At 38.6% G+C, this 12,936-nt stretch overlaps 1 protein-coding gene across 1 annotated transcript in view; it reads left to right on the top strand.

The window, feature by feature from the left end:
- Positions 1-3,158: 3,158 nt before the first annotated feature.
- Positions 3,159-12,936, top strand: part of LOC113095166 (arf-GAP with dual PH domain-containing protein 1) — a 13,553-nt gene continuing 3,775 nt past the window's right edge. The window contains exons 1-9 of the mRNA XM_026260800.1: positions 3,159-3,246; positions 5,771-5,901; positions 6,828-6,919; positions 7,541-7,623; positions 7,704-7,816; positions 11,406-11,552; positions 12,495-12,578; positions 12,653-12,715; positions 12,924-12,936. The exon at positions 12,924-12,936 is cut by the window's right edge and continues 59 nt beyond it. Of these exons, the coding sequence (XP_026116585.1) occupies positions 3,159-3,246; positions 5,771-5,901; positions 6,828-6,919; positions 7,541-7,623; positions 7,704-7,816; positions 11,406-11,552; positions 12,495-12,578; positions 12,653-12,715; positions 12,924-12,936 (814 nt within the window). The remainder of the gene's footprint in view (positions 3,247-5,770; positions 5,902-6,827; positions 6,920-7,540; positions 7,624-7,703; positions 7,817-11,405; positions 11,553-12,494; positions 12,579-12,652; positions 12,716-12,923) is intronic.

Here is a 12,936-nt window from a genome sequence, read left to right on the forward strand (position 1 = left end):
GCCAGCAATCATCTACACAAATAATGACTGAGCAGTGAGAGCCTGGTTTATTATAATTGTTCGATCCATCAGGAAGAGTGACTCCCTCGTTTAGTTCCTAATTTATTTGTGCTATTTTGGTGGTCATTGTGGCAGCATCATTTGGGGTTGCCATGGAGACAGCGTTACAGTCGCTGGGCATCTGATCTACTGTATCCTCAAGCGGTCTGATGAAGGATGTGTGCGGTCTGAGAGATGAACTCAGAGGACTGATGTGTTCAGCTGTTAAACAGAGCGATTCATCTCACTTATCCAGCAGCAGGTAAACCATAGATCACAAACACATGGATCCACCATGAAGAGAGTTTGGTGAGTTCACACAGAGAACTCATGTAATTCAATGCAAAACGTGCTTCTGGATGCATTCCTTCATCTGTATGAAGAGAATTATATATTACTGTACACATTATTTCAGCTGATCAGATTCAGTGGAGAGTGACTGATTCACAGGGATCTACCTCCACCATGTGGACACACACAGATAGTGACAGTCAAAGGAGGCATGCAAGTCTTCACTTTTACATGATGCATGCATATGCATATTTCTAAGCAGTATGACGTCATATTGCTCAAACCCCGCCCATGACCGCTGACGGAATCCTTTGATGTAATATATCACAAAATAAATAAATGAAAAACAAACTGTCATTTCATGTGGTCTTTGGGGCCCCCTGGTGGCTCTGATGCTTTTTAATGCAGTAAATATATAATATAATATAATATAATATAATATAATATAATATAATATAATATAATATAATATAATATAATATAATATAATATAATATAATCTGATCTTCTTCTTCTGAGACAAAATTTTAAAAATGAATCTTCTCTTTGACTTTTAAAGTTACCACCACCAATCTCGGGTCAGAGCTTCAGACTGGTTTGACTCGGGATGTTATATCTTTTCTAACTGATCCGGCTTACGGTTTTTGTAAACCATACTTTCAAACCACCAAGAATCCCATAGACTTTCATTGAAGGGTTTAAAGCGTTTATACAATAAGACTTCTGGTGTATTTAAGCTGTCTACTGCCAGAGCAAAGCTTAAAAACTATATACAGATAGAACTAGCCTTAGATAATCAGTTGATTTTGCTGGTATCCCAAACTGGTTTTAAAATGGTTTTGGCACTGGCCACTGGTTATAGCGTTTTTTTTTTTTTTTTTTTCGGAATCAAATGGTTTTTGCTGGATTAGAATAGAAACATGTTAATAACATGCTGGTAACTTGCTAATCAGGCTAGCTACATGCTAGTCTTTTGCTAATCATGCTAACAACATGCTAGTCACTTTGCTAATCATGCTGGAAACATGTTAGCGACAAGCTAGTTACTTGCTAATCATGCAATCGACATGTTAGTTACTTTCTAATTATGCAAGCAACACGCTAGTCACTTAATAATGATTACAACATGCTAGTCACTTGTTCATCATGCTGGAAACATGTTAGCAACATGCTAGTAATTTTGCTAATCATGCTGGAAACATGTTAGTAACTTGTTAATCTTGCTAATGACATGCTAGTCACTTGCCAATCATATTAACAAAATGCTAGTGACATGGTAGACACTTGCTAATCTTGCTAGGAACATGCTAAAAACGTGTTAATGACATCCTAGTTACTTACTAATCATGCTGGAAACATGCAAGCAACATGATAGTCACTTGCTAATTATGCTGGAAACATGTTAGCGACATGTTAAAAACTTGTCAATCATGCTAATGACATGCTAGTCACTTGCTAGTCATGCTAGCCACACGACAGTAACTTCCTTATAATGCTAACAACATGCTAATCCCTTGCTAATGCTATCAACATGCTAGTCACTTGTTAGTAATGCTAACAACATGCTAGTCTCTAGTGTCGTCACGGTACCAACATTTCAGTATTCGGTACCGATACCAGTGAAAATCCACGGTTCTCGGTACCAATTTCAGTACCAAAGCAAAACACAAAAATATGCTAATAAAAACAAACACTTTTTATCACTAAAAATAAAACCAATGCCATTCTTTATATGTATTTTATGATGTATATTTATTTATTAGTTTCACCAAAATGTAATTAGTCTTTTAATTAATGAAATTTAAACACATACTTCAAACTAGGCTGTTTCAAGTCAACTTAAAGTTTGTATTTACTGTTAATATTTACTATTTACTGAACCAAATGGCATGAAGTCTATTATTCTGTAACCTGTTTTAAATACAAACCAGATTTTTTTCATTTCCCCCCAAAAAAAGGTTCCAAGTATGATGTTTTGCTTTATATAGTTTAAATGCATAAATAAATGAAAGCAAAAATAGATAAATAACAAGAATTAAAAAGAGAGAAAATTATAAACAAAGTGTGCAAAAGTAATACAAATTTAATTCAATATTATTTATATTTGTTTTAGCAAGTCCTTTCTTTCTTTTTTCTTTCTTTCTGATTTCTGCAGGTTTGGTCTTCCTGGGTGTTAATATTCTTATGATAGTGTAAAAAAGGTTGTGTACAGTAGCTACATTTGTGTTATTAAATATGTAAATTCTGCGTTATAATCTGTGTTGTGTGTAAATAATAGATATATAATCTTTGAGTTTGTGTGTTTATATAACGTGTAGTTGATGTGATGGCGCTCTGGAACCAGACACACACACACACACACACACACACACACACACACACAGTGTGGTTCACTATCCTTGTAGGGAGTCTTCATAGGCGTAAGGGTTATTCTACTGTACAAACTGTATTTTCTATCGCCCTACACCAACCCTACACCTAAACCACTTTTTACAGTATTTATTATGTTTTAAAGGCTTTTGAATAACGGGGACACACGTAGTGTCCTCATAAACCACCTTCATACTGTAATACCTGTGTCATACCCATGTCATGATACAAATCTGTGTCCTCATAAACACTCAAAGCAGTGCACACGCACGCACGCACGCACGCACACTCTGTGGCGTTTCTGATGCGGAACAACAAGTCTGAACAAACTCTGCTGCTCCACTTCCGAATGTTTGAAACACCTCCACCAGACGAGCGCCTCCTCCTCCTCCTCCTCCGTCTCCTGCTCCCGCCGCAGCGCTCGTGAGGAGACACCGACCCGCCGCTGCACCGGACCGATGACGGACAACGAGCGCGCGGCCAGAACCCTCAAACACGTCCTACAGAAGCCGGGGAACGGCAGCTGCGCGGACTGCGGCGCCGACAGTAAGTCTTTGCCTTTACACGCGTTAAACATGCACCGAACAACCGGAACCGGGGCTCGCGAGGCACGACCGAACCTGCGCAAGTGGATAAACCCGCGCTCGAGATACGCGGGGGCGCGCCTCGCGTGGACCACTCACCTGAGACACGCGACGTTACGACGAACTCTGACGACTCGGCTTTGAGACGTTTCCAGCACTAAATTACAACTTTATTTGATTACACGCGATTCTATTCAGAGTTCATTAAGTCTAGATGCTTTAAATCAGAGCAGAAGCGCGCGCATGCGCACGTGTGTTTCCAGACATACCTGTGTAATCACGAGAGACTGCAGGAGATTGTGAAGAGAAGACAGCAGTGATGGATGGGTTCAGGGATGTGTTTCTACTCATATCAGACAGGGTTTGATTTCAGGAGCTCTACAGCAGAACCTTCTCCTCCTGATTCAGTTCGACTCACTTAAGAGTTCAGAAATGATATTCCAGAGATCAGGATTGAGGGATTGTGTTTGTCTGGACATGAGCGGCTGCTGGAGACAGGATCAGATGTAGACGAAAGGTGTGGTGCTGTGTGAGTTTTCTAGGGAGCGGTCGAGGACACTGATGAAGAAACAGGAAGTGTGTTTCTCCACACTGTCCCCTGAAACACAAGTGGAAAGAGAGAAAGAGGCGATCTGGCGTGACCCTAATGTTCAGCCAAAGTCCCTTTGAAGAAAAACTGTTCGCTCGGTGGCCTCCGGGCAGCTGTGTCCCAATCCACATACTTATACTACGCCCTACAAGAAGAGACTGTAAATCTCAAGAAAAGTGTGTAGCAGAAGATGATCAAGCTTAGGAAAACACGGCTTTCTCATAATTGCATTTTTAAGAGTTACATGCATCCTGTCACCATTAAAACTGGCAATCGTCGTAATTGATTTAATGATGGTAATTATAATAATTAATAAATAATAACACTTGAGAGCAAGTTCATACATTCATTTGATAGACTAACACAATACAACAAGACAAAGCCGTAGCTAAGAAGACATTTAAAAGTGACCGACCTGTAATAAACTCATAATAAACCAAGACATTCTCAGCGGGAGTTTAAGTCTCGACCGTTTTTACAAGCAGAGGCTGTGCAGTGTTGGAAACTCGTTTGCTGTGTCTCAGTTTGCCTAATTATACTACACTCTTAAAGTATGTACTAAACAGTGTAAAGTAGGCGAGCTTTGGGACCAACTCGGTCATGATTTCTACTTGATTTAAATCAGGAGGAACATGTTCAGATCGACTGGCAAACTGTTTTTAAAGTAAACGAGAGTTTAAAGGCCAACAAAAACACTGTCATCATGTATATGTCATTCCAAACCTGTATGACTTGATGCTGAAGACAAAAGTAAGTATTAACAGTTTCAGTTTTCATTTACTTTCACTCTATTTTTTTCTCTCCATAGAATGGAAGTCAATGGAAACCTAAACTAAAACCTAAATGTTTGAGATCAGTATGAAGTCGTACAGGTTTTGAACAACATGAATGAATTTTAATCTTTGGGTGAACTATTCCTTTAAGTTGACATGTGATATGAAACCAGCTCTTACACTTATATATAAATACATATCTAAATATATTAGTGCCGCCCAACGACTAATCGTGATTAATTGCATCCAAAATAAAAGTTTTTGTTTCCATAATATATGCATGTGTACTGTGTATATTTATATTGTATATATAAATACACAAACATACTTTACAAATATTTACATGTATATATATTTATATATATAATTTATATATGAATATAAATATTTTATATATAAACAAAACACATTTTTCTTAAATATATAGCCTACTTGCATGTGTATTTATATAAATATACAGAGCACACATGCACATATTAAAGAAAAAATAACTTTTTTACATTTATTTTGAATGCAATTAATCATTTGACAGCACTAAAAACATATAAATATATAAATAATACAAAAGAGTCAATGCTGTTCAGCAGAACGTTATCAAGCTGCACAAATATATTTTCATTAATATAAATGAATGAGGTATATGAAGTATTTGTATAGGTCATAATGACGTCTGGATGTCATTTTCTGATCTTTGTCTTCATCTAGCTTCAGACAGAGAAGATATGAGCTTCAGTGAAGTCTGTGTTTTATCAGATCCTGCTGGAATGTGCTGCTGTGTTTCTGTAGCTTGAGGCTGATGGGAACTGTTCTTCACCTGGGTCGGGTTTCTTTAGCTTCAGGGTGCTTTCGGGGAATATTCACAGAGTTGTTTTGCTCTTCAGCGTTTAAGGGTCTGTTTTCCAGTATCTCTTCCTTATTCTGGCGCTGTGTGTATTCTGTTTGTGCTGAGTCTGAGTTTTGTGTGTCAGAAACCGCACTGTAATCTCATAACAACACGACTATCCATTCACAGATCCTCAGCCAGAGCTGCGTTTGCTCGACGGAAACCTGTGGATGACATCCTTTCTGATCTGTGTGTCAAACTAGACACCGAATGAGTTTTATTTATGGTTTCTCTCTCTCAGATCCGGAATGGGGCTCCTGTTCTTTAGGAGTCTTCATCTGTCTGGGCTGCTCCGGAATCCATCGCAGTATTCCCAACCTCGGAAAAGTCAAATCGCTCCTGCTCTCACGCTGGGAGGATTCAGAAGTTCAGGTGTTCATTAGAAAATAATCACACACTGTCATTATTGACCTTTCTTCCTCATGCTGCTTCAAACACGTATCAGTGTTATTTTGTATTATTTAAACACTATTATAGTATTTAGGAATGGTATGATCCGTCAGTGTGTTCAGTTTGTTTTTCTCATCTTTATCAGTTTTTTATGTCTCGGTTTCTTTAATATATATATATATATATATACATATATATATATATATATATATATATATATATATATATATATATATATATATATATATATATATATATATATATATATATATATATATATATATATATATATATATATTAGTTTTTACTTTAGTTTTAAATGTAACTTTATTTTAAAACCATTTTATTTTAATTAATTTTCAAAGCAAAAATTCTATGTTTCAGGTTTTTGAAGTTGCAGATTTTTCACCTTCATTTAAATTAAGAAAGTTATTATTTTTTAATAGTTTTCAGTTAATACCATCACTGATCTTTTTGCTGTCGTTTTTATTTTATTTTTTATTTATAGTTTTAATTTGAGTCATTTTAACTTAAATTAAAACCCACTATATTTAAATGAGTTTTCAATGCATTATTTCTGTTTTTCAAGTTTTGTGGTGTATCATCAAATATTTATACTCTGTTTCAGCTTTATTTCAATTATGAGAATGATTTTTAATCGTTTTAGCTAACCGTAACAACACTGAGCTGTTTGCTGTTATTCTCTCTTTTTTCTGAAGAATATAGTGCATTTGTGTCATTATGATGCATTTATAGCACTGATATCTTCTCTTTCTGGAGCTCAGTCTGGTCATTATGAACTGCTGTTGTACAGATCCATCTTTTCTCTTCCTCAGAAACAAACAAGTGTTTCTTTAAACAGTTAAATCATATGCCTTTGTGAGCAGATCTGATGTCTGTGTTTGTAGTTCATGTCTGAGCGAGGGAATGATGCCATGAACGCCGTCTATGAAGCTGCACTCCCGGTTTACTTCTACAAACCCACACACAGAGACTGCCAGTGAGTTTCATCACATTCACACACTGCTGCATGTGGAGATATCATCATGCCAGGCTCCTCGGGGTCCTCTTATATTTAGGGTGAGGTCAGGGTCACCTCAGGTCTTCTGGGCTGCTTTACAGACGAGTCAGAAGCTCATGCAGATCTGTCTCTGAGGTCCTCAGTTACAAGAGAACTGAATATCTATGTGCCAACTGAAGTATCACTACAATATACTACTCTTGTAGTTTTGATTTATTATGAAGTAGCTTTCAGTTTTAGATTTTATAGTTATCTAGAAAATCTCATAGTGTCTGATGGTCACAGACTCAGATTTAATCCAGTCGGAGGAGATCAGACATATTTGAGACACACATTCCAGCCTTTAGTAATTGTTTTCAGGTTCACACGCCCTAATTAAATTTCGGGTGAAACCACAATGAACTGTGTTTGGTCAGTTAACATGTCGACCAGATGATTATTTCTATTTCCTTCTCTCTCTGTGTGTCTTGGGCAGAATGAACTGCCAGACTTTATCACGAGTTGAGTTCAGGGTTAAGAGTGTTTCTGGGCTCACTAGGGTCAGTTTAGCTGAGTTACTCCTGCTGTAAGTGTGTGTGTGTGTGTGTGTGTGTGTTTCAGGGTGCTGAAGGAGCAGTGGATTCGGGCAAAGTACGAGAGGCAGGAGTTCATGGAGAACGGAAAGAAGCTGATCTATGAGGACGGTACGTGTGTGTGTGAATCTCAGAATACTCGTCTTTGGTTTCCCGCTGGATGATTGACACGCTGGTTTGACCAATCACAGAGACGAGAGATGGCATGCTAATGAAGAGGGGGCGGGACAACGGACAGTTCTTGAGCAGACGATTCGTCCTGTCGCTGAGAGACGGCACACTAAAGTACTTCACTAAACTAGACGTGAGTGTCTCTTAACTTTCCGAAACAGAGAGTGTTTTTATATTTGATTACATATTAGACATTGATATTTTATATTATATTAAACATAAATATTTTATGTCTAATTTTACTTAAACTTTAAGTAAATATATATATTTATTAGGGGTGTAACGGTTCACAAAATTCACGGTTCGGTTCGATAAGATTCACTGGTGTCTCGGTTCGGTTCGGTACGGTACGTTTTAGATACAGCAAAAAGAAAAAATTGGCAGATACATTTCCTTGATTTAAATTTTTTTATTTATTTATTAAAACTAACAAACTATGCTTTTTTTTTTTTACATTGAACAATGATGGAGCTATTCTTTACCCATCTTCTATGGTGTTTTCTTAGTAGCATACTGTATAAAACAAAAACAGCTCCTTAGGAAAAAAAAAAAAAATGAAAATGTCATATTGTTGTAGTAGTTATGAACAAATACAAAGATGTAACTTTTTATATGGAACTCTATAACTCTTTATATTGAGTGTGTTTTTACTCAATTGGTTCTCTATAGGGCTTATGTTTTTTGAAATAAAGCAGGAATTATGGTCTGGGTGAAATGGGCTCGTGAAGGAATATTGTAACGGGGCTCAATTACATTAAGCATGTTCTTAAAACCTGCGTTTTCCACTACAGAGTGCACTCGCTCACTCAGTACGCACCGAAGGCTCGTTGCAAAATGGCTAAAGGGTCTTTCACACAGGACGCAGTATGCACGGAGCGGGACCCTGGGCTCAGCGTTGCCCTTCAGATACAACGCGATTTGCGCTGCACTATGCAAAGAGCAAAGTAGGTGGAGTTTTCAAAACTGCCCGTGCATACGTTCTATTTATAACAGTTCTTCAATCTAATGACGTGCAGGCCTGTTAATTGTATCATACTGCTCAGGAAATTCCGACACAGTACTAGTCCATTTTGATTTCCGTGCTTGTTTGGATGCCCTGATCGATTGGTAAAGTGCACCCAAACACCAGACCTGTTGGTTACTGGAGGATCTTCTCATTTCTAGTCTGTTAAACGCATTGGCCATTTTGCAACGAGCCTTCAGCGCGTACTGAGTGAGCGAACGCCTGACTGAGTAGCCTAACATAAACATATAAGATGGTGTTTTTTTCTTCTTCGGGTGTGTCAGGGGCGTTGCCTGTTATGTGTTTGGGTTATTGGGCTACCTTGTTGAATGCATATCATTATATTTCACAATTTTTTATTTATTTTGCAAATATAATTAATTAGTCCAACGAACGGTTCAATACGAATACGCGTATCGTTACACCCCTAATATTTATGGTTTAATTATTTAATTCTTTAACTTAAAATATTTTTTTTTTTATAAATGTTGGCAAATAGTTGAAATTAAATATGTTTAAATATTTTATTTAATTTGATGATTATTTCATTACAAGTAACTTTTAATTGTTTTAGTTTTTAGCAAGATGTGATTTTAATAATTTCGCTGTCTATGCAATATATATGCACATTCGTATTACAGTTTTTACCAATTGCTTACACACATTTCAAAACTAAGTCTCCTTTTTTTCAAAACTCTACACACAATTCTCAAAACTGCACACACAAAATGCAAAATGCCTCACATCTCCTTCAAAATGCAACACCTAATTTTTGGATATATCATGTCAACACTGCTGTTTTAAATCTAAAGGTCTTTCATAGGTTTATATCTACATTTCAATACAATGTTCCCAGCAGTGCTTCTCAAAGTACGTACTCTGGTCCGGATTTGGACCCGGAGAGAATTCAATCCGGACCCGCCTCCATTTCATATTTCAACAGCAGTAATTGTGTGTAAGAGATTAAAAGTCTGGATTTCCTACTTTAGTAAAGGCATGTCAAAATCATTTGTTTAGTGTTTTATGTCTTTTTGGAGATGTTCCGCAATTAAAGCGAAGGCGATACATCGAAAGTTTTCCTCCGTGATTCAGTTGCCATGACATCCAGTGAGTGTAAACGTTTGACGTAATTGGGCGCGAGTCACGCGACGCGACACTTCACCTCAGTAATATAAGCGTTTAAATGGGTGTGGAGGATGTCATTGTCCAGGAAAAGAAAAGTTGACCAAGAAAATAGTGTTGTATATGTATAGTATGCGTTCATTTTGCCCCAAACCAGCACAAAGCCATTCTGTTTGATTTGTAACGAGACAGTTGGAGTTGTGAGTGGAAATGTCAAACGGCATTATGAAACAAGACAGAGCTATTTGGACTAAAATGGTCACAGCTGAAAATTTCCCCAATCTACAGAAAGTAGCCATCTGTGTTCTAACCATGTTTGGGTCAACCTATCGGTGTGAGTCTGCATTCTCAGCAATGAATGCTGTAAAGAACTCACACCGCAGCTTGACTAATGAACATTTAGGCCAGTGTCTCCGTCTAGCAACCACACCTTTTGTGCCACGGCAGCTGATGGGAGACAGACAGTGCCATTTCTCACATTAAACTGCTCCGTATTTTGCACCATGTTACTTTAGTGGTGTTTTGTTAAGAAAAATCCAGACCCTTAAATTAATTGTTTTGCCACTTTTGCACGTTATTCATGTATTTTGAATGCAGCCACCTTATTTTTTCATAAAACGAATGTTAATTTGTAATACATGTTTATTAAAAACAAGTTTTGTAATGACCAATAGTTCCGGACCTTTCTCATTGTTGAAAATTCAGATTTGGACCTTTGAATGTAGACTTTGAGAACCCCTGTTCTACAGTGAAAGTAATCTGCTGAGAGGGGTAACAAGTACACCGGAAACACCAATGCAATGTAGAAACAGAGAATATTTATTAGAGCAAACATTACTGTTGTGTACATTAGCATACAACAAAACTATAAGACTCTCAGTCCAGTCTCTCTCACGCTCAAACCGGTGTTGATTACATGATCAACAAGTGTTGCCCTAATCTCATCAGAGATGGCTCTCCTTCTTTCTCTTATTTGCCCTCGTCCTCTTCTTCCTCTTCCTCTTCCTCGTCTTGGTATTTGTCCTCATTGTCCCCTACCTCTTCCTCCTACTCCTCTTGCTCTATGCTCATTGTTAGCATCCATTGTTCAAAAGAGGTAATCTGACCTTTGACCTATTTGTAGGCCTACTGGAAAGTAAAGCAGTGATTGGTTAGTGATCAGTTAAGCAATTAGTGTTTGCACATGTGAGGAGTGTGTCTGTGTGACCTGGTGAATAAGTGTAGCATTTTGATTGGCTGTGTTTGGAAAAGGAAAGCAAGTCACTTGTGTTTTAGGTAGAGAATTGTGTGTAGTGTTTTGTAAAAAGTGTTTTATTCAATTGAAAACTGAGTCAAAGGCTGAGAAATAGCTTATGGTTTTGAAGATTTGACATGTAGTTTTGCACTTTGTCTCACACAGTGAGAGGTTTCAAAAATCTTGTGGCATGAAAAGTTTTTGTGTGTAAGCAGTTGGTAAAAACTGTAATCAATGCCACACTATTAAAGAAAACAGAGGAGAAGGCTTGAAGAAAATAATACAGATTGCTCATTGACGTACATATACTACTGCCATTCTAACAGTGTGAAGCTGGATTGAAATGGACAAATGTCTCTGTAGGCTAAAGAACCCAAAGCTGTGATAAAAGTGGACACCATCAACGCCTGCTTCCAGCCGGACAAGATCGGAAACCCCAACGGCCTCCAGATCACCTACCTGAGAGACAACATGACACGAAACATCTTCATCTACCACGACAGCAGCAGAGTGAGACACACACACACACGCTCACACACACACACACACACAACAGCAGCAGAGTGACACACACACACGCATACACACACACACACACACACACACACGAAACAAGCATAGTGAGACACACACACACACACACACACACACAACAGCAGCAGAGTGAGACACACACACACACACACACACACACAACAGCAGCAGAGTGAGACACACACACACACACACGCACACACACACACACACACACGACAGCAGCAGAGTGAGACACACACACACACACACACACACACTCTCTCTCTCTCTCTCGCTCTCTCTCTCTCTTTCACACACAAATACACACACACACACACTCTCTCTCTCTCTCTCTCTCTCTTTCACACACACACACACACACACACACACTCTCTCTCTCTCTCGCTCTCTCTCTCTCTTTCACACACAAATACACACACACACACACACTCTCTCTCTCTCTCTCTCTCTCTCTCTTTCACACACACACAAACACACACACACTCTTTCTCTCTCTCTCTCTCTCTCTCTTTCACACACACACACACACACACACACACACACACACACACACACACACACACACACTCTCTTTCTCTCTCTCTCTCTCTCTCTCTCTTTCACACACACACACACTCTCTCTCTCTCTCGCTCTCTCTCTCTCTTTCACACACACACACACACACACTCTCTTTCTCTCTCTCTCTCTCTCTCTCTTTCACCCACACACACACACACACACACTCTCTTTCTCTCTCTCTCTCTCTCTCTCTCTCTCTCTCTTTCACACACACACACACACACACACTCTCTCTCTCTCGCTCTCTCTCTCTCTTTCACACACACACACACACACTCTCTCTCTCTCTCTCTCTGTCTCACACACACACACACACCCATCTTTGAGACTCTGGCTCTGTCTCTCTCCTCCATCAGGAGATCGTGGAGTGGTTTAACTGCATCCGGGCGGCACAGCTGCACTATCTGAAGGTTGCGTTCCCTGGAGCCACGGACGCTGAGGTGAGTCCTTCGTTTCGCTTCCTGAATGCAAGTGTTGTCGTGCGACATAACTCACAGCTTCTCTTTCTTCTCAGCTGAAGCCCAAACTGACACGCAGCTTCCTGAAAGAGGGCTACATGGAGAAAACAGGCCCACGGGTGAGACCTTTTAAAAGTCTCATCTGAAGAAATAGAACATTTATGATGCATTGATACATTGTATTTAACAACATTCACAACGCACTCTGTGATTTCTAATGAAACACAATAGCTGGTAATAATGTTGGATCGGACTTGATTTAATTCATCAGCTGGTGTTTTGATTGACATTGAGCTGGTTTGTTTGTGCTCTGATGTGTTTCTGCAGCAAACAGAAGGCT

The sequence above is a fragment of the Carassius auratus genome, unplaced genomic scaffold (assembly GCF_003368295.1).
Source record: "Carassius auratus strain Wakin unplaced genomic scaffold, ASM336829v1 scaf_tig00215630, whole genome shotgun sequence".
In the NCBI taxonomy this organism is placed as follows: Eukaryota; Metazoa; Chordata; class Actinopteri; order Cypriniformes; family Cyprinidae; genus Carassius; species Carassius auratus.